Source organism: Zootoca vivipara, chromosome 13 (assembly GCF_965207765.1).
Source record: "Zootoca vivipara chromosome 13, rZooViv2.hap1.1, whole genome shotgun sequence".
NCBI classification, from domain to species: Eukaryota; Metazoa; Chordata; class Lepidosauria; order Squamata; family Lacertidae; genus Zootoca; species Zootoca vivipara.
Genome location: NC_142596.1, coordinates 21,147,628 through 21,170,786, shown reverse-complemented (window position 1 = coordinate 21,170,786; position 23,159 = coordinate 21,147,628). Strand labels below are relative to the sequence as shown.

Sequence of the window (23,159 nt, the reverse complement as noted above, 5' to 3'; positions counted from 1 at the left end):
GAGGGGGTTTTCTGGGGAAGCTGTCTTAGCAAGCAGCCTCAATTGCAAATGCTTCGAAACAGAGCTGCCTTGGCTGCACTCAAGGTTTTTCAATGTGGTGCTCCCTAGGGTAGCTAATACCTTAGGGGACTCTCCTATCAGTGATGATCAGTTGAGTGGAACTGACAGTGTGCAAGCTCCCGATTGCCGCATCCGTACCTGCCCCACACATGATATTGTATATGGGGCAGGTGGGCTTGTTTTGTGCGGAATGGCCTCACAGGCCAAACTGGGCCCCATGGTAGGCCTGATGAGACCCATAAGACAAAGGTTCCCATTTATTCCTTACCTTCACACCCCAGTCTGTGAGGTAGGTTAGGCTGAGAGACTGTGACTGGCCTGAGGTCTTGCAGGGAGATTCATGGCTGAATTGATATTTGAATACTGCTCTCCCAGGTCCAAGTCCAACACTAAACATTGCACCCCACACTGGTGAAATATGACCACATATGAGATTTGGTGAGGCACTGCAGCTAAGTACACGAGCTGAAGTCTCAGGAATTCAGACTCTCTTCTCTCCTGCACACAACTGGTCTTCCAACCTCATCAGTTTACAAAGCAGAATTATATACTTGAAATGTTGTACAACTGCTGCTATTAACTGCCCCCACAGTGAACACTATCTACAAGCAGAACTTCAAAGTATTACTGGTAAGAGAATGAGTCAACTATGTGGCTTGTATCAGACCCAGGCTGCATTTAACAACTTTTTGATCCTTTTGAAAAAGAGAGACATCCTCAATAACAAAGCTGAAAAACCTTTTACAAGTTTCACCTTCTTTTTAAATATTATTTCCTTTCCACAAAATATGGAACAGCCAATGCAGATAAATCATCTCAGAGCAAAGGGGGGGGGTTATTTAGAAGAAATTAATGCATTCTAATACTGTACAGGGACAGCAATTATACTTTTAATTTCCAGTCTTAGAAGCTTATCCTTGACACGCAACAGTGGGATCAATTTATAATTCCTCCTTTCCCCAGTCCATTTGATGTGCCAATTTCTCTGCCTCAACTAAAAACTTACTGTTCATTTTGATAACCGTTTCCCAATATTTAAGGAAGCAATCCATGCTGCTACATTCTGCTGTTTAAGGAATTCTGTTAGGAATCAGTTATTTATTTTGTGCCTGCTTGTGAGCAGGATATCTCACCCGCCATTCACCATGAGGTCGCAAGGCAATATTACAACCACATAGACCATATAGTTATAAAAAACAAGCCTAACCATCACAACTATGAAAACAAGCAAAGCATAACCATTACAGCAGAAACACAACAGTACAGGTTCAACCAAAGAGGTGTGTCCCACAGAACAAAATACCGTAACTATCAAAGGCCAGTGGAAAGAGTTTTGTCTTCTTATGGAGAGAACTATACAATGAAGAGGCACCTCTGTAAGAAGAGAGTTCCATGGTTTAAAAGCTGGCACAAAAAACACTCAAAGCTGCGTCATACAAAGTTAGTGCATTGCCCATCTAGCTCAGTATTGCCTGCACTGACTGGCAGCGCCTCTCCAGCGTTTCAGACAGGGGACATTCCCAGCCCTAAATGGTGGTGCTAGGGATTGAAACCAGTGTTAGAAACTCAGGTATATAAACTAGGCGCCAAATGGCTACTTAAACCAGGGCCACAGTCGCCAAAACAGAATGTCTAGTTGCCTTTTTGGGGCCAGGCAGCTCAAAAGTTGTATTTTTCAATACGACTTTTTGGTTCCAGAAATTTGTTCTGATTGTGCAAATATATCATGAATAGAATTCTACAGGATGTGTTGCTAGCGTGTAAAAGCAAAGATCCAAGGATCCCCAGACATGCACCTCCAGATGGTAAAGATGTCAGGCGTCACCCTGGTGCCCGGGAATCCTCACTTGGTTGCAATGGGCTGATAAAGGTAAAGGGACCCCTGACCATTAGGTCCAGTCGTGACCGACTCTGGGGTTGCGCGCTCATCTCGCATTATTGGCCGAGGGAGCCGGCGTACAGCTTCCAGGTCATGTGGCCAGCATGACTAAGCCGCTTCTGGCGAACCAGAGCAGCACACGGAAATGCCGTTTACCTTCCCGCTGTAGCGGTACCTATTTATCTACTTGCACTTTGAGGTGCTTTCGAACTGCTAGGTTGGCAAGAGCAGGGACCGAGCAACGGGAGCTCACCCGGTCGTGGGGATTCGAACCGCCGACCTTCTGATCGGCAAGCCCTAGGCTCTGTGGTTTAGACCACAGCGCCACCTGCATCCCCTGATAGCCAGGTGCAAAATGTGCATCTCTGCTGGGCTGCCATTCCCCACACTTTTGATGGTGACAGAACAACCAAGAGCACCCCCTTTTCTTTTCTTAACACGCAAGAATGGAGGCGGTACATATACACACACATCTGATATATTCATTTTTTTATATCAAATAAGTGTGCCTGTATTTATACATTTCTTGTATGTGAAACCACAACACAGTCATGGAAAACACAGCAGTCTATTCTCCTTGGACCTAACACTCTATGGCTGTTTTTTTTAAGTCTGCCCTCTGCATTTTGATTCCATTCCAACGAAGCTTGATAAAAATCATAGCATAATCTTTCCTTGTTCTGCCTCTGTTAATATTTTTCCCCCTTCCTCTGCCATCTCCCTAGGCCCAATTATTCTGGCACATTATTAATAAAGTATCTAATTTTAAATATTAAAAGAATCCATACCTCTAGGCTAGACATTCTTTTCTTACAAAACTAGTCATATGAAAAGATATTTTCCTTACAAATCAAATCCTAGGTCTGTCCAGTCCTTGCAGAGCCCCATTCCTAAAGGGAACTGAATTGATACCCCAGGTTGAATTCACTATGGTGTATCCCAGTTCTGACACCTGGATTCAATAACCCTGTGATATAGGAAGCTGCCTTCTGCTGTGCAAGGCCCTTGGTCTCTATAGCTCAGAACTGTCAACAGTGACTGGTAGCAGCTCTCGAGGGTTTCAGACAAAGGTCTCTGCCAGTCCTATCTGGAGATGCCAGGGACTGGACCTCAAACCTTCTGTAGGCAAAGGGAAATGTAGCTCAGCAGAGCCCCTGATTTGCACGCAGAAGACCCCAGGTTTAATCTCCAGCATCTTCACATAGATCTGGTAAATACTCCCTGTCAGAAACCCATGACAGCAGCTGCCAATCAAATGTCAACAATACTGAGCTAGGTGGACGAATAGTCCGATTCTGTGTTAAGGCAGCTCTATAAACCTAGCTACACAGCAGCATGTAGCAGTCTATATTTCTCATCTTTTCCTCATTTCACTGAATATCACATCACTTTTCCTCTTTTAAACATCTCTCTAGACATTCGGCCATCTGCTGACCAACTTCATGGGCTGTTAAATATGTGCATTTGTAACTATTTTTTGTGTATTTCCGCCTAAAATGTTTTGATGATGCTTGGTGGGGTTTTTGTTGTTGGTTTGTTTACAAAAAGTGCCAAAGTTTGGGAGAAGGAGTTCTAAACAGCCTCCCCTTCTCTCCCCTACAGATCCTGCCCTCCTCTTTTTCCTGCTAGGGGATCGTCTGGATCCCTGGAAGCATACACAAGACCACCAAAGTGACTCAGTGGGGAACGGATTACTTTGCTGCTGTTGTCGTCTTCAGAATTCCACATCCATGGTCCGACCCACAGAGGCCTTGCTCTCCAGCCCATTTGCCACACCCAAACCCCAGTCTGTTTAAACCATGCTGAAAACCCTGATAGGGATGGCTGAGCCGGGGGGGGGGGGGGAGAGAACCTTCCATTTTAGCGAAACAATCTATCTGCTCCATGTGACTCAGAGCCAAGCTCTAAGAATGCATCACTGTTCAGACCAACAGTCGCAGCCTCACGCGAGAACAGCGCATTTCGTTCACACACATTCCTTAGGGATGACAAATTCTTATCCAAGGGCCTCTAACGGTTGGGGCTTGTGGCTTCTTCAACCCCCCCCCCTCCCCACCTTAATCCACCCAGTACTAGGATGACTAAACTGACAAAAATTCCTACCCAATTATAAACCCACTTAAAGAGAACAAGCCAACCCCCCCACCCCAAACATACACGCACCCCCCCCCAACCCCTCTGCCATTCTATACTGCAAGTTTCTATTCATAGAAGGAAAAAGAGGAGGGGGGGGGAGAAGTCCACCTCGAAGACCTTGCCCACATGCTGAATACGCAATGCCTTTTCTAGGCGCACGTCTTTCTGGTGCGCTTTTGGAGAACGCATCTTTTCTACCTAATCCAATTCATCTTGCCTTATTAAAAAGCCTTTGCATTTATACACAAAGAGACACCGGCGCTTTAATGCAAGCCAGCAAATAAAAATTGAGTCAAGTTACCAACATAAACAGAGATTAAGGCACTGCCGAGAAAAGTAGAGTTTGGGGGGGGGGGAGAGAAGAGATGAGGCATGAACACAGCCATGCGGGGTGGGGTGGGGATTAATCGAAACAAGAGAAATATGTCTGACTGCCCTGGAAAACCTTTTGCAAATTAAATATTCTGCAGCAAACGGGGGCAGCGGAGAATGGCTCAAACCGAAAAGGTCACTGTGCTTAGATAAAGGTTTGCTCAAGCGTTTTGCAAAACGTCAAGGTACCTGAGAAGCACACGTTGAACTTTAAGAGGAGGCCATTGTAAGCCACCAAGAACACTCCTGGGGGAGAAAACAGCACTTAAATGCATTTTCATGAGAAGGTCAAAGCCCTATTATACAAAAGGTGAGGGAGGGGCGGTCAGAGGGAAGGAGGCGGGGATGTACGAGAGATTTGCTTAGGACACTTGAACAGAGGGTCAGTTTGCAGAGTAGGACACAGGGCTACAGGTAGGTATTTGCATGTTAAGAATGCAGAGAACACTAGCGAACACTTCTAGCCTAGTCTTCGCCCTCTCACCTGAGAGAGTGAACTTTAAACATATAAATGGGGCAATTTGAGAAAAGACAAGCTGCTTGCTTTTAGTTAAGTATTCATTGGTGCAGTCACACAGGAGTTCCACCTCTTGGACCTAAATGGAGTGTCATTGTGGACCATGCCATAGCCTAGAATTCTTACCATAACTAAAATAATTGTTCCCCACCCCCACCCCGGATGAGGTGATCCTCTATGCTTCTTTTTACATAATTTTTAATCGCCCTTGTTCAGTGTCTAGCAACTCGTTCACAACTCGTTTCGGAAAGTATATTTGAGGAGGGAGTCCTTAAAGGCCTAGACTTGCTGCTTGCTTGTGTCTGTAGGGTTTTAACTGGCTGGGGGCAAAGAATGGGGATGGGTGGGCGGGCTGAGGGGGGAAATGTCAAGAGTAAAGCCAGATGAATGTCATGCGTTGCAAATGTCTGCGTAACAAAAAAACAAAACAAAAAACAGGTTCGGATTAGCTAGGGCTGCCATACGTTTGGAATTTCCCCAGACACAGCCAGGATTCGTCTGTAAAAAATGACGTCCAGGCAGAATTTTAGGAAGTCACTTGGAAATGTCTGGGGAAATACAGTCGTACGGCAGCCTATATTGGAAGTGTGGCAACCCTAGATTAGTAATTTTTTAAAAAGCATAATCTCTGAAAATAAGAGAAGCAAGCATGATCCAAATCATGCTTTGGAAGAAAACCATGTTTTTTCTGTGAACCTGCTGTGATCTTCCTTTTGGTGGTCTAGTTTTCCCATTGTGCATGTGAGTTTCGTATCAATATTGTTGTTGGTTTATTTTATACTTGCCCTTCACAAGCCGGTCCCAACAGCACTCTTCACACTTGTGCTTCCCCACACCTTGTATTTGGAGGGCACATACTAAGCTATCAACATTTGGGCCACCTGCAAGAAAGGACAAGGACACAAGACCAACCCAAGGGGTCCATGAAGCCCAGCATACTGGCTTCAATGAAGTCGAGCCAGAGGAAGCCTATCAGGATGTCCTGAAGACAACATAGCCTTTCACTGCTTCGAGCATGAAAATCACAGGTACTTTGGCTTCAATTTAGTCTTCAGGGCTAATGGCCATTGGTATATCCCTGATACGGCATTCTGTCTCAGGGTATGGAACCATGCAGAAACAACATCATGTATGTATATAATTTCTAATTTTAACTATTTCTCTCTCCCCCCCCCAATCAAAAACAAGCAGCTGTTGCATTTATCAGCTGCAGAATGCCCTGCACTACAACCATTCCAACCTAGTAATTACATACATTCCTAGGAACATAATTTGCTATTTTATATATAGAGATATATAATAAATAGATCAGTTGGTGCTTTAAGCGCTGGCCAAGTAGCCACAGGCGAGAAGGAATTGCATGAAGGCGAGTGCATGAGATTCCACAAGCGGAACACTCAGTTCCCTCCTCTGCACCAAGCACAGGCTGCAGGGGGCTCTTGCAGGAGCGGTGTCCTTTTGCTGCTAGCCCCCAGCAGCAAATGGAACTGGCTGTGGCTCAGCAGTAGAGCCAGAGTTAGAAACTCAGAGATATAAGCTAGGCGCCAAACGGCACCTTAAACCAGGATTACAGTCGCCAAACGGAATGCCTAGTTCCCATTTTGGGGGCAGATGGCTCGAATGTCATATTTTTCGACTTGAAAAATCCTGAAATTTTGGTTCCTGAAATTCATTCTGATTGTGCAGATATCAATGATAGTATTCTACAAGGTGTGTTGCTCGTGTGTGAAAAAAAATTAAGATCCAAGGACCCCCCCCCCCCAGGCATGCACTACCAGATGGTGGTCAAGCACCATCCTGGTTTCTGGGCATCTTCACTTGGTTGCAAGTGGCAGATAACCAGGTGCAAAATGTACCTGGCACCTGGCAGATATTGAACGCTGGCTAGAGCACCCACTTTGCATCCTGCAGTTCCCAAGTTCAACTCCCAATTACAGTGGTACCTCAGTTCACAAACACAATTGGTTCCAGAAGTCTGTACTTAACCTGAAGCGTACTTAACCTGAAGCGAACTTTCCCGTTGAAAGTAATATTAAGTGGATTAATCTGTTCCAGACGGGTCCGTGGAGTACTCAACCTGAAGCGTACTTAACCCGAGGTATGAGTGTAATTGGTTCCGGAAGTCCATACTTAACCTGAAGTGTACTTAACCTGAAGCAAACTTTCCCACTGATAGTAATGGAAAGTGGATTAATCCGTTCCAGACGGGTCCGCGGAGTACTTAAACTGAAAATACTCAAACTGAGGCGTACTTAAACCGAGGTATGACTGTATCTCCAGAAAAAATCCTGTCTCAAACCCAGAAACTAACAAACCCCCCTTCTTTCCCAAACAGACTAAGCCCCTTCATGACAGGCACCAAGACTGAGCCCTGAGGTTTAGCCATCTCAAAGGGGCTAAATTATGATCACTGGCAACCACTCCCAAGAAGAATTGGATTCCTGAAGTGCAAGACCAGACACTCCAGAAAGAGGTTCAAATCATCACAATGTGACGTCACGGTCTACGGTATCAAAACAGCAGCCAGGAATTAACAAATGAATGGGAAAACATTTTTCCTACCCCGAAAACTTTCAGATATAGATCAACTTCCATAACTTTGTAAGAATGTAAGAAAAGCCTCTCTGGGTGAGACAAAAGGCCCATCTAATCCAGAATTTTGTTTTGCAGAGCCCACAAGCAGGAAATAAGCAGCAGTCCCCATCAAGTCCTACAAGAGTTTAGCAGCGCAGTCAAAAAACAGAAGCAATGCTATCTCTCTAATGTCAATGTGTAGTGTTTGGTTTAAAAAAAACCCGGTATTGGTCATGTTCATGAATTGATGTATTAACTTCTCCAATTCTTTCTTCTTCTTCTTCTTCAGGGGGGAGAGGAGCTGTTCTTGGCACTTACTGTTGACGGATATAAATACTAAACAGCAACTGCTGCAAGACTGCTCCGTTGGAATCTTGAGGATCTGTAGCACTGCAAAGTGCCCATTAGCAATATTTAAACCAGTGGTTCCCAACAGGTGGCCCCAGGGGTCCGCGAGCTATGCCAGAGGGGTCCACAAGATGCTATTAGAATAAAACAAAATATTAAATATATTTCGTATGATAACAGATATTTGTTTTGGCCGCTTCCTGCATGAGCAGAGTCTAGCGCAAAACTAGAATTAGATAGAGGCAGTAGTTCTGCTGTATGCCGTTAGGTGGCGCTTTACAAACACTACTGTTTTGCAAAGAGGCAGCGCGCGCATTCTACTAACGCTCACCTCCCCAAGATGCTTTGTGCGTGTCGGCTTCATTTGTGCACTACTGCGCAGGTACCCTGTCTTCTCCATTCCCCTCCCTCCTCCCTGGTGCGCGCTGCCTCTTTGCAAAACAGTAGTGTTTGTAAACAAAGCAAGCATTTTCTTCCATGTGTTTCATGAAAAACAAATATAGGAATCGGTTCGACATGCGGTCGGATTTCAGAGTGAAAGTTTCAAGTTTGGAACCTAATATTTCAGAAATAATGGACTCAAAGGACAGATTTAACTCATCTCATTAAGAACTGAAAATTAAAACTAACTGTATACTGATGGAGTACTCTGTTGTAACTGTAAAAAACGTATAAATATAAAATATAAAAAGACTCTTAATTTGGCTCCTACTTTTTAATTTTAGGATTAGGAATTAATGGGGGTCCTTGTCACAATAGCGGCTTGATGAGGGGTCCTCGAGAAAATTTTGTTGGGAACCCCTGATTTAAACATACCACTTCACCCATCCTTAACTCATGAAATGTTTTCCTCCAAGTTGCCAGTTTTTCCACCTTCTGGAGACTTTTTTTGTTTTGCATTTAATTTTTTAAAATTTGCAAATAAAAAACATACAAGAAAAACTAATATAATTTTATTAAAAAACACTGCCAGCTGTTGTTGTTGTTGTTGTTGTTGTTATGATTAATAATCCATCAGTCCTGATTTAAACATACAAATTAAAACAGGCCAGTCCACTGTTTTGTTTTAAGTGAGGTTCCGGGTTTCCACATTTCTCTACTTGCCTAAGACCAGCTAGATCGATCTTTCTCTAACTCTCCCATGTTCACCCACAACTCATGGGCATCAACCCCACCAAACTCAGCTTGTGAGGCCTTCGACAGCCAGGCCAAGGAGAAAGACATAGAAATCCTTTACAACCCCACTTTATGGAGCTGGTGCAGGGATTACGGAGATGATGTATGTGAAGCATTTTCAAACGCTCCAAAGCGCTATCAAGAGGCTCTACAGCATTCATTCAGGACAATTTAATCAATGACAAAGGCTAACAAAGTGTCCAGGAAGAAGGGAACACACAGGAGGCTCTTTCAGGTTCAGAATTCCTAACTTCTTTCCCACACTTGTTCAAAAGAAGCCTTTCGCTTCAAAAAGAAGTAGAAAAACTTTTTAAAAAAGAAAATGGGGAAAAAGAAGGGAAGTCCCCTTTTGCAACCAGCTAGCCACCACACTGTTCAGGCGCCTCTAACAGAGGGACTTACTGTGAAAGCAGATGGCCCAGTTGAGCAACAATCCACATCCTCCCCGTGTAGGTTAGATTAGCAGATTTCTGAACAACAACAAAATTACTGCTTTGCTAGTACATCCTGATACTGCATGCATTCAAATTTCAAGAGTGCAGTGTTGGAAGCATCGTGTTTTGAACAAATCCTTTTTTATTGAAACGACAAAAAATAAAAGGAGACAGAGAGGAAGCTAATGAAAAATGAAAACAGCTACCTATTGTGACAGGCGTATTAGCTGGAGGAACTGCTTGTATTTGGCCCAGTGTTCAAAATTAAGACAGCTGCCAGGTGCATTCTGCACCTGGCTATCAAACACTTTTGACCAAGCAAAGATGCCTGGGTGCCAGGATGGTGCCTGACATCTCCACCATCTGAGGATCACTGTTTTCTTTCCTGTGGAAGTCTATCAGTTATATTTTAACTGCACAAACAGAATGAATTTTAAGAACCAACTTGCTTTTTCCGTGCAGCCTGAGCAGAAGCAGTCGCCATTAAGAAAAAGAGGTCGGAATAGGCCAATATATATGTGGCCTCTCCCTGGATCAAGTGACTTTTCTGCTTTAAGGTCTCAAAGCTGTTCACCTTGAACGAGCCAGAAGTTTAACTGAAGATCAACCATAGTCACTCCATCATTTGAAAAATAAGACTTTAGAGCCCTCTTGCCCCCAAATGGCAACTAGACATTCTATTTTGGTGACTATAACCTTGGTTCAAGGAGCCATTTGGCACCTAGCTTATATATCTGAGTCTCTAACACTGATTTGGCCATGATCTACTTGGGGTGCAGTGGGCTGCAGGATTTTTCCTCAACAGGGAATTCGCCACCAGTGGCCAGCAACCACAGGGCAGGCGTTGCAATTTTATTGAATGAAACATTTATATGCACTGCCTTTCATAAGGACAACAAAGAAGTGTATAAAACACTACAATAAAGTTACAAAATTCAGAATGAAACAGCAGCTGCTACATCTCCTTGCACTCCTGTAAGCCACTGACCTACTCACTCGGCCATGAGATGGTTACCCTTTTCACCTCTGAAAAGTACACAGAACTGAAGGAGGAAATTGGGAAAGTGACACTTACCCACTTCCTCTTTCAGCTCTATGCACTTTTCAAGGCTCAGGGTAATTCGACTTCTATTCAGATTGCTTGGAAAAGCAAAGTGCATGTGTGAATTCCGTCTGCCTCTTGGGGTAGGGACAGATTCAGGGAAGGAAAGGGGGAAAGTGATCAGAGTGGGTGTTGTTCGTAATCACTCAAAAATCCAAATGTGCCCATGGGCTTGAAAAGGCTCCCGACTCCTATGCTAGGTCAAACAAGCAGGCAATTCAAAAGACCCATTAAGTAAAGTTCATTAGTAACAACAAATGGGTGCCAACTGCAAATACTATATTAGGCACGATCGTAAGTTTTTAGCTTTTTTTTTTTAAAAAAAAGTAAGTGCAAGTAAAACAAACATGGTAAATTAGATCACTCTCTAGGCAGGGCATCAGAAAATTTTCCAATGCAAACTACATATTTTCCAATACAAATTAGGCGGATTTAAGTAGGAATGTTTTCCAACTCAAAATTTTCCAGGAAACCTACACCAGGGTTAAGTACTGCTGGGACGTAGAAAGCTGCCTTAAACAGAATCAGACCACTGGTCAATCTAACTCAATAGTGCTTGGTGTAGACCAAGGACATCCAACTTCCAGGAGACTGCGATCTACTCACACAATTAAAATCTGGCAGTGATCTACCCCTTTTTTGGGGGGGGTTCAGGTCAAAGTTGTTGAGCTTTTTTGTGGAAGGGAGGAAATATTCCTTAATTTAGGGGCTTAGGTTTAAAAAAAAGGTGCTTACCAAGAGATCGCTAATGATCGCTCTAGCAGTCTAGAGGACAGGGCCAGGGCCAGATGGAGGAGCCAGCGATTTACCACGATCTACCGAAACCACCCGGGGATCGACCAGTCAATCAAGATCGACCTGTTGGACATCCCTGGTGTAGACCAAGCATTCCCAAACCGTGCCCCATGGACCACCAGCGGTGTTCAAGCTCCATTCAGGTGGTTTGCAGCATTCCCACATAAAATATTCATATTGATTTTTAATTATATTTAAATTGCTTCTTTTGTTTCTTATATTGCATTTTATTGTATTGCAATTTGAATTCTATGGAATGCAAATCATAATACAATAAGATACAATATAAGCAATAAAGACACCATTAAAAATCAGGCTGAAAAATCATGAAGCAGTCTGCCAAGACCATCAGCAATTTTCAACTGGCACATGGAGGGGGGGGGGAGAAAGGTTTGCGAACTACTGGTCCACACCAGCTTCCAAACCTGCTGCGCTCCAAATGTCGCTGAACTACAACTTCCATTATAGCCAACCACTGAGCATCTTGGCTTAGCTGCAATACAAAGCAGCTGATAGGGCACCACTACGTTTAGGAAGGCTGCTCTGCACAGTGTCCATTCGCCAAGCACAATCTCTTATATCAAGACTGAACAAAATAAAAAAAATCCTTCCAGTAGCACCTTAGAGACCAACTAAGTTTGTCATAGGTAGCTTTTGTGTGCATGCACACTTCTTATACCTACCGTATGACAAACTTAGTTGGTCTCTAAGGTGCTACTGGAAAGATTTTTTTATTTTATTTTGACTGCGTCAGACCAACACGGCTACCTACCTGTAACTAGTATCAAGACTGAAATTCAGTTTAGGGGAAAGGCAAGGAAGAAGGGACATGATCAGCGTTCGAAACTCCCATTGTTCTAGGCACATTTTGTGACAGGGAATTTCATCAATGCAAGCAGTTTCTGAGCTCTGGACTGAGCCTAAGATTTCAGATTAAAATTGCCACTGCACTGCTGCAAGAAAAGGACCTTTTTCTGCCTCCCCACTTCCAGCCACTCTTTGAAGACTGGAGAAGGGACCCTCATAAGAATATTACACTGGGGGGGAGGCAGGGGGAGAATGGTTTTGCTTTTTTGTTGCAGTCTTCAAATGAGGACTAGGCCATGTGAAAAATGAAGATATTTTAGCTGCAGTTCATTCATTTCCAGCTTTTAAAAAGGGTTAGACAAATTCATGGAGGAGAGGGCTATTGACAGCTACTAGCCATGATGGCTATGCTCTGCCTCCAGTTGGTGGAGACAGCTAGGAGAGTGCTCTTGTGCCTGGGTTCTGTTTGAGGATTTTCCATTGCAACATCTGGTTGACCACTGTAAGAACAGGATGCTAGACTTAGATGAGACATATACCTGCTCCAGAAGGCTCTTCTTAAGAGAATCATAGAACTGTAGACTTGAAAGGATCCATGAGGGTCATCTAGTAGAACCCCCTGCGATGCAATGTGGGGCCCGAACCCACGACCCTGGGATTAAGAGTCTTGGGCTTCAAGCAGTCCTTTCCCCACCGTCATCACTTTCCTGTTCCTCAAGAGGAAGCTAAATTTTCAAGCAGGGCTTTCGCAATGACTATTGCATCACATCTAATTTCTAGGAGAGAATTTTCTTAAAAGGGTCTGAAGCTTCACCCCACCTAACACTGGCCTGGGATTGAACCTGGGACCTTCGGAATGCAAAGCAGGTGTTCCATCACTGAGCTGTGGCTGCTGGTTTATTATTTAGCACCTGCAGCATACATAGCAGAAGAGGACAAGTTCCTGTTCTGAGGAACACACAGTCCAAAACTTGGCACAGGGTGATCAAGAGAAAGGGGTAGAGAGAGCTCAGGAATGAGGTATACAAAGACACATTTAAGTTGCCCCTTTTAAGCTTCTACTACAGATTTCCCCTGCATTCCACACAGCACAAGACAAATGCAAGAAGCAGCTTCTAAATAAAACAGAAGGAACCGATTCAGGGCCTAAAGGGCCCCCCTCCCTTTTCCAGTCATGCCTGCATACTTTGCATAGATTCAATATTTTCTAAAGGACAAAGAACATGGTCTGACAGCCGAAGAAGGAAAGAAGAGTTTGGAGGCGCGTCGTGAAGCACAAGTCTTCCTACTGGACTGCCAACTTCAACACCACTGCACTGCCAACTTCAAAATAAGGTCCACTCGCTCAATTCAGCTGCATACCAGCAGAGACTGAGTCCTAGGTTTACTGTGATGTTTAGCTGGTGATATATCACAATGCTGAAAACCAGACATCGTCATTCAGCCCTACTCACAAACAGAAACTGTGTTTTCAGAGCACCTGAAGGGCAGACAGGATTCTTCCCGCAATCATGGAGAGCAGTACTAACTCATCCATGCCACCTCCAGATGTTGTTGGACCACAACTCCCATCATCCCTTACTGATGGGCATGCCAGCTTGTGGGAGTTGAGAGTCCAAACACATTATAGGAATAATACAAATTATAGGGATTTATATTCCATTGGAGCCTTAGATACATTTTATGGAAAGTGATCTTGAGGTAGTCAGATCACTGCAGCAAAAATAGTAAGCACACACAAAAAAAACCTGAAGGGAAAGAAAAACCCTCACCATCTACTATATTTGAATGAACTGATTTGATATATGGTTAAGTTAACCTACTAAGGGAGACTACAAGCTAATCAACCTAATAAATTTAGGGAGAAAGAGGTTCTTCTCAATGTACTGGAATAACAAATGCAATAATATACAGTTATATGTTTAGTTTATTGCAAATTTTGTCACAGAGGTATTGCACAACTTGAAAATAAATAGGTTTTTTTACAATAAAAAAGCACAAAACCATCATGTAAACAGGCTTATATATGATACGATGTATGCATGTATTATACAGGTTCCAGTGAACACAGCAAAACTCAAAACCCCAGAAAAATAAGAAGGGGGGAGGACATAAGGCAGGTGTGGGGAACCTTGGGCCCTCCAGATGTCGCTGAACTACAACTCGCATCATTCCTGGCCATGTTTGCTGGGGCTGATGGGAGTTGTATTTCAGTAAATATCTGGAAAGCAAAAGGTTCCCCAAAACTGACTTACTGGAATAGCAGTAAAGGGTCTGATGAAGCCCCCGATTATGTCTAACATGTATTCCTTAAGGGGCCCAATTTGCTCCAGGAGTCAGCAGCTTGCAGTTCATACCAAAACAGTAGATAAATCCAATTAAAGAGCAGATTAATCCTTAGAGAAGCCAAGGAGTCTTCATGTACAGTGAAGTCAAGCCCAGTTTATTTAGTCTACAGGCCATAAATGTCAAATACATGTAGTATTAATCAAGACAATCACAGGGAAAACAACACAAAAAGTATACAGGTGCACACATAGTGCCTTTTACGAGGAGAGTATGACAAAATCGGAGAGACTGAATCCCAGCCACGCGCTCGCTTAAATTAGTGAGCCACGCCCCCCTGGAGCGTCCTGATTGGACACGCCAAGGGAGCGCCGCATCTGGGAGCCAGCCAATGGGCTGGGAGAATGGCAGCCATTCCCTCAGCATGTGCTTGGGTTCGTGGCCCGCCCACAATCTCACCTCCTTCTACGTCGGAAGTGACTCTACTGGACAAGTTACTGTAGCTATATGTTGTTCTTGTATTGACATGAGAACCAAAAAAAAATTTGGATTTAAGAAAAAGAACTACTGTAGTTAAAAAGCACAGACAACTTTTAACTCTGGATTCATTTTCCCTTTAATAATAGCGACCTAGTTTTGATTGCTACAGAAAGGAATCTGGCTATATTTTCTGTGATCCGGTGGTTGGCAAGTGTAGAGAAAGCAGTGGGGAGATAAAAAAATGATAACGTAAATAAATTCTGGGCGGCATTTTAAATAAATGCTATAAAATGACAGCACTGACTGGGGAAGGGGGGGGGAGGCCCTCAAAATACAACAATTGTTTGACTCCTATGGAGATCCGATTAATGTTTTTATGCAGTGTTGCAACATCAAAAGTCTCTCCCTGCTCTCCAGAATTTACTCCTGATGCCAAACTTTCATCCAAAATATATCCTTAGCAAAATGTGGGGGGGAGGGGGAGGAGGAGAGGGAGGGAGGGAGGGAGGGAGGGAGGGGAGAGAGAGAGAGAGAGAGAGAGAGAGAGAGAGAGAGAGAGAGAGAGAGAGAGAGAGAGAGAGAGAGAGAGAGAAGGGAACAACTACTCATCCCAGCAGCTGCTGGAAAGTATCCAACCACTTCGCTTTTCCGGAAATCCGGAATGGCAACATCATTCTCCAGTTCTACTGCCAAAAGGAGATGTAAGCGAAACTACGCAGTTGGCATTCTCCCTACAGCTTGTGAAGAAAGCAAAGAGTAAATATTGCAGGATTAGCGTTGCAAATGCCTGTGGGAACTAACATGAATACAAGTACTTAAAAGGTTAAAGGGGGGGGGAGAGAGAGGAGAGAAGAGAGGTACCCACAGAAACTTGAATCTTCCTCTCCCCCTCTCTTTTGACTTTTCTATCCCGTTTATTTATCGCTATTAAAAAATACCACAGTCCTGGATAGCTGGGGCCGGTGGGGGGGGGGGAGAGAACAGCCCACTTTTGACATTGTTTCCATGAGAGTTGGGCCAAAGGAAGCGACAGCTTTTTTGCTCCTTTGTTTGTGATAACCGGCTTCTGCTCGGCGACGAAATTAAACAAGCCAGCTTGCTCGCAAGAGAACGGAGTGTTCCCACACAGCACTTACCCACCCACTTGATATCCTTCAGTGGAAGGTCTCAGCAAGGACAAAGGGATTCGAACACAAGCTTCCTGGAGGAACTGGGGTGGGTGGGGGCATCCGCACCAAAACTTCCCAAGCCAGTCAGCCGAGAGCACAAATAAGGACACTTGCGACTGTGCCACCCTCCAAAAGCAGTGTGTGTGCGCGCACACACACACATACAGCCACAAACATAATTTTTGTACAAGTTGATACCAATGTTAGAAACTTATATATATATAAGCTAGGCACCAAATGGAAGAAGAAGGAGGAGGAGGAGGAGGAGGAGGAGGAGGAGGAGGAGGAGGAGGAGGAGGAGTTTGGATTTGATATCCCGCTTTATCACTACCCTAAAGAGTCTCAAAGCGGCTAACATTCTCCTTTCCCTTCCTCCCCCACAACAAACACTCTGTGAGGTGAGTGGGGCTGAGAGACTTTGTTACTAGCCCAAGGTCACTCAGCAGCTGCATGTGGAGGAGTGGAGACGTGAGCCCGGATCCCCAGATTACAAGTCTACCGCTCTTGACCACTACACCACATTGGCTCCTTGAACCAAGGTTACAGTCGCCAAAATGGAATGTCTAGTTGCCATTTGGGGGCAAGACGGCTCTAAAGTCTTATTTTTCAAATGATGGAGTGACTATGGTTGGTTTTCAGTTAAACTTCTGGCTCGTTCAGATGACAACCCTGAGCTAGGTGAACAGCTTTGAGACCTTAAAGAAGAAAAGTCACTTGATCCAGCGAGAGTCCACATATATATTGGCCTATTCCGAACTATTTTTCTTAATGGTGACTGCTCCTGCTCAGGCTGCACAGAAAAAGCAATCTGGTTCCTGAAATTCATTCCGATTGTGCAGATAAAATATAGCTGATAGACTTCTACAGGAGGTGGTAATAGTGTGTGAAAACAGTCCAGTTCCAATGATCCTCAGATGGTGGAGATGTCAGGCACCATCCTGGCGCCCAGGCATCTTCGCTTGGTCAAAAGTGTTTGATAGCCAGGTGCAAAATGCACCTGGTGCCTGGCTAATTTTGAACACTGGTGGGTGGGGCCAGGGGCAAAAGTAGGTGGGGCAATGTACTAGTGTACAGCAAACTGGCTTCTACACACCCTTCCAGGTCCACCACCCAGGCAAGTGGACATAATTACCCGAGTTCAAGGACACATTCCAGGAGGGCAAAAATGCTGCAAGGTGGGTGTGAAGCCAAGTCGGTTAGGAGCGTGGCCTGAGGAGATGGGGTGTGGTTGGGGAGAATCCCAAGGGCTAACTTCACTCGCCAGATCCATCTATAAATGAATATAAGGGAAAGCATGATAGGACTCTGCCCTGTGGAGCTTCCAATCAAACTGTATGCGTCTTCTGGTTTTGCCACAGTTGGAGGCTAAGAGGCAATGTCAAAAGATGCAGAGAAGAAGGTGGCTTTTGATGAGGGCTTGAACGAAGAGGTAGAAGTGGAATGGAAGCATGAAAGGGAACCAAATGGGGTGCAATCGTGGAAAGGAAAGAGCAGCGGGTGATGGTGGTAGATCCGGGGTTCACAGACTCAAGTGGAAATGAAAAGCAGGCAGGAGAGCCAAGCATTTGGGAACATTCTGCTAGGTATTGCTCCCCATTCAGAGGAAGGGCGAGGCAAGTCCAGAACCCATCTGCCCAAGGGACACAAACCTATTAAAACCCTGGAAGGTTTTCAGATGGGGGTCCCTCCAGCACTACCTGTAGATGTCAGGTGTTAAACCTAGTGCCTTCTGCAAACAGTACTTGTGCTCTACCACAGCCACAGCCTTTCCCTGTAAGTTTTCAAATAACCTGATCCCAAGCCAACAAGGAAACATAGGGAATGGCCACACCAGACCATCTAGATCAGGGTTATCTACTCTGACTGGCAGCAGCTCTCCAAGGTTTCGGATAGAGAGCATTCCTAGCCCTACCTGGAGATGTCAGCATCTGCAGCAAAGCTGATGTTCCGCAGCTAAGCTGCAACCCCTTTCCTGTCCCTCCTCTGTTAATGCTCTCCAACATCCAAGCAGGGTAAACAGGAAGCTCCCTTTTAAACAATTGAACATTTATACTTCCCTTATTTTCCCTACTGAAAGAGCAGGCAGTTCCCCCCTCCAGTCATGCTGAAGGGAAAGATGATGTTTTCCCTCTTTGCAATCCAGGCTTATTACCAGTAGTGCCTTTAAATTTCCCATAAAATGAGTTGTAACTCTTTCTTAATCGGTTCATTTCATGCCTGTGGGCCTGGAATTTTCTGTCAGAAAATCTCAACCTTGTTTTGTGCTGTTTTTAAAGCTTCTAGCCCTCAACAGACTATTGACAAATGTGTCATTTCTGCTGAAGCCTGGGAAACACTTCTGGCATCTTGCCCAAACCATCCTTTGTTCTGCACCTATAAAGGTGAGGACCTCCCACTAAAACCTCAAGTGTGGGAGGAAGAGGAGGAGAAAGAAACCCAAGTCTCCTGGCGCACTGGGAGTGCATTCCAGCCTCCCAGGCAAACTAGGCCACAATTGCATTGTACATTTATAACACCAATGGGAGCTACACAAAGGCAGCCTTACATTTTTTTTTTGGAATATAGAACAGAGGTCTCCAGACTACAGTCCATGGGCCGGATACGATCCAATGGACCAATTTATCCGGCCCGCGGCAGACCCGCCGCCACTGCCTGCTCTTAGCGGCGCGGTGGCCCACTTCCGGGTCGCTGGAAATAACTTCCGTGCATGCGTCATTTCCGGCGCACTTCCGGGTTGGAGGAGGCTCGTGTGCATGCACACTAGCCATTTCCGGTGCTTCGGCAACCTGGAAGTGCGCCGGAAATAGTGTGTGCGCACACGCATGAGCGCATGCTCCCCCGGCCCCCGTGCGGCGCTTCGAGTCCCCAATTCAATCTTCCAACCACTCAATCTCAGTTCCTATGATCAGTAATATGGGGATAATTCTGACTTACCTCACAAAGTTTACTTCATGAAATGGAACAGAGGAATATTGGAAGCCGTATTATCGATTCTGAATGGCAATAGTTTTCCAGGATTTCAGATTACAGTAGATCTCTCCCAGTCCTTCCTGGAGAGGCCAGCGATTGAATCTAGACCCTTCTTGCCCAGTAGAGGCCCTATTACTGGGATATGATCCTTCTCTCTGGTTTCAAAATTTGAATACGTTATGTAACTTAAATAAATAAAGCAAAACCCAATCTACCCAAATTTCTCTCCAGAGAGAATGGATTATGTTTGCCCACATCTCATATGAGGTTGGGGGTCTTCCTCATAACAGACCCACAGAGTACACCCTCCCAACCTAAATATTTCACTCCTACTGATAACATGCCATAAATTTCTCCTCATATTTGGTGCTGTCCACTGATGCCAGCTGCATCTTCACTACAAAATGGAGGCTTCTGCTTTAAAACAATAACCCATAGGCCCCTTCACCATTTCAAAACACACTACCATAGTTCTGTTTGCTCAACGCCACTGGACGAATACAAGAATGGATGCACTACCCATTATCCAAGCAGCGAGCATGTTCGTCCTAGTTCCCACACGCACACCTCAAAGCAGAAAAAAAAACCACAAGTGTTTTGTTTTGCTTTCATCAGGGGGAAGACAAACTCTGCCACAGGTGATAAGACTGCGAACAGCAGCGCCAAGCACAATTTCACCTGTGCACCCAGGTGTAATGGTTACGTAAAACCACTAGGTACCACATTCAAAATCCATATTTACTCCAAAAATAACCCACCTCCGTCCACACTTGCTTTGATAGACAAGTGAAAGATCAGTTTGAAAGCCTGAAATGGGAGAGGAGGAGCATTGTCGTTCTAAAAAAATGCACTACTTTGCACTTTTGAAGATTTGTCAGCATCATGTAGAACCCATTTCCAAAAAGTGGAGTCTCTCCTATAAAGCGACTCTCTAAGAGGAGCAACAGTGCAAATCAAAGGACCTGCATAGTCTGCCCCCCTCTCAAATTTCAGGTAATTTTATATCTACACGCCGCAGACAAACTCACCTAACCGCCATCTGGTTATGTGGTTCTATGATTTTCCACACACACATCACGAAGTCAGTACCAGGGTAACTTCCGTGAAGTTATACATTCAGCATACAGAAGTGGTGATGCTTTTCCTGAGGCTGTCCATGTTTAGGTTGCTGTGTGGTGGTGGGATTTGCATGTTTGTGTTTTTTTCAACACGGAGAAAATATTATGGGCACATACAAAGCTAGCCTTTATCCATATAGCGTCCTGACCACCCTCCCAGTATGGTATGCTTTTCTTCTTGTGAAGTCTCCTAACATACTATCTTCCCCACCAGCTGCCCAAAGTGGTACCAGGCTATGGTTCAAGGGACACCAGAGAACGACAATTGCTAGAGCTAATCTGGTCAGTGCCTGGAAGAAGAGAACACCTGGGCAGTTTGGGTTTTATCCAATGGCATTGCTCAGAAGACGCTCCATCAGTGCAATTTGGAGGAAAGCCATTTTCAGCTATTCCCCCCCCCCTCCTTGCACCTCCGCAAGAAATACCTCGCCCCTAATTATGCTTTCAAGTTTCCCACAACTTTCTTGAGCAGATTTAGAGAGGGCAAATCATTGAAAATTGCTTCCCTCCCCCTTCCACTGATGCTCCCTTACCATCAGCTAAATTGCACCACTGGACACAACTCTGAATATCTCCATGACCTCAAACTCCATCATGAAAGCAAAGATAAAAAGATCAGGGGCGGGGGGCCTGTGGCCTTCCATTCTTAGTGGACTACGGCTTCCATCATCCATGGCCATTAGCCATGGCCATATCTGAACAGCCATAGGTGTCCCCACCCCTACAATAAATATAGAACACCCGATCCTTCTCTGTCTTATTCTAGAATCTGGTTCAAGAAGTGGACAAAGAGAATTATCTGCAGTTTCAAGGTCATTTCTGCCCAAATCCACACTGGTTTTAAAACCGTGCCTTTTCTCAGACAGCTCCTGTCAACGATACATGTCAGGTGTATGTGTTATAAGAGGTTGAGAGGAGTGTTATTCCTAAATGAAATGCTTTTCAAAAGGGGGCAGAAGTTAACTACCCATGCTTACTTTTCTGGCAGTGGCCGGAAGTCCAGCAGCGATAGCTGTATTCGTTGTTAATGGATGTCTTCTCACAAAGCGGCCTCTCCTCGGCTGTCCCCGGACACAAGTCCCCGCATTCCTTTGGCGGTTTATTCCCCACGATGTAGTTGTTGGAAACAGCATCCAAGATCAGAGACCAGTCCAAGGTAGAGAGGTAACACAGGTCAGAATTCTTTTCGATCCGGATGGCCCCCCGGGTTATGTTCCTCAGGTTGTACAGTCCAATTTCCTTGAGGTTAGTCATCTCAAAGATGACCAATGCGTAGTTGTAGAAAAGGTTCTTGCCGCGGATGACTGTGAGGTTGGGGAAGAGGTCTTTGAGGGTCTCCAAGCCCGCCACACGGAACAGCAGCAGATAGTCCGTGATCATCGTGAGTTTCGGGAAGCGGTAGTGACTGAAGTCCTCGGCTTGGCTGATCAACAAAATCCGGAGGTACCCTTCAATCACCGTACAGTCGTCCAGCTGCTTGAACTGCTCCACATTGTTACGAATGTCAATGTTTGGCCCACAAACTGGAAGGCAAATAATCGGGGGTAGGGAGAAGAACAGAAAGAACAGGATTAAAGAACAATACATGGACTCATCTTTAAAGCTACGCTTAAGGTTATAAACAAAATATACTTTAAAATCGAACCGTTCTGCGGTTTAGAAAAACTCAAGCCACATTTACACCATACATTTGAGTGGCTATCATGCTACTTTAAACAGCCACGGTTTCCCCCAAGGATTCTGGGAGTTGTTGTTTGTTCATGGTCCTGAGAGTAGTTAAGAGGCCCCCGTTCCCCTCACAAAACTACAATTCTCCAAGTGAAGAGGGGCAGATCATTAAACTGCTCTGAAATTTGTAGCTCTAGGAGAGGAACAGTGGTCTCTGAGTAACTCTCAGCACTCTTAAACTACCACCCCCAAAATTCTTTGGGGGAAGCCATGAGTGGTATGATATTGCTGTAAATATATGGCGTGGATACATCCAATATCATGGGTTCCAATACAAAGCATCAGAGACCATTCTTCCCCTCTGTCACACTAATCTATTATGAATCCTGTAAGTACCGTCTCATTAAGCTATTAAAGTTCTTTGAGAATGTCAACAAGAGGAGATCCAGTAGCCACAGTGTACTTGGACTTCCTAAGAACTTTCAACAAAGTACCTCACCAAAAACGCATGAGTAAGCTTAGCATTCATGGAATAAGAGGAGAAGTCCTGGCGAAGCAACAGGAAGCAGGAATAAATGGGCAGTTCTCCCAAGGGAGGGAATCCCAAGCCACCAAGGATCTATACTGGACCAAAGCTTTTGTTAGGGATGAGCAGTAAGGTGGCAGTGTCTGCTGATACTAGTTTCAGGCTCAAAGCAACAACAACAAAAAAGGATCGCGAAGAGTTCCAAAAGTACTTTCCCCAAGTGAATGAGTATAATGGCAAATGCAATTCAAAATAAGTTTATACGTGAAAGCCACCTTACTTTCAGAGATAATCTCATGGAGTTTGACAGGGCAATGACTGACCAGGAGTGAGACTATGGGGTCATAGTGGACAGCTCAATGAAGCTGTTGACCTAGCATGCAGCTTGCATGGAAAAGGCAAATTCCATGCTAGGGATCATAAGGGAAGGAGTTGAAAATAAAACTACTGGTGTTGTAATGCTGCTATATAGAACCTTTTTATTGAGGGTGGGGGAGAGGGACCAGAGCTTTGTTGTCAACACTGCAATTAAGCCCACTAAAGTTACTATCCTGCTGAGGGCTGGGAAAGGAAGGAATGAGAGATCTATCCCTCTTGCAGCACACAACTCCATTTCTGGGCACAGAAGCAGCAAGCCATTTGGTTTCTATGCCAGGCACAGCCTGCTAGATAGATCGCATGCAGGTGAGCAAGCAGGTTGATGGAAGAAGGACGGATCCCAAGCAAACACTTAAATACACAG

The 23,159-nt window shown here is 44.7% G+C and overlaps 1 protein-coding gene across 1 annotated transcript in view; it reads right to left on the bottom strand.

Annotated features, from left to right (window-relative positions):
• The window catches only part of IGF1R (insulin like growth factor 1 receptor), a 186,776-nt gene that overhangs the window by 143,197 nt on the left and 20,420 nt on the right, over window positions 1-23,159 (bottom strand). Inside the window, exon 2 of the mRNA XM_035131059.3 lies at window positions 21,201-21,746. Coding sequence (XP_034986950.2) covers window positions 21,201-21,746 — 546 coding nt within the window. The remainder of the gene's footprint in view (window positions 1-21,200; window positions 21,747-23,159) is intronic.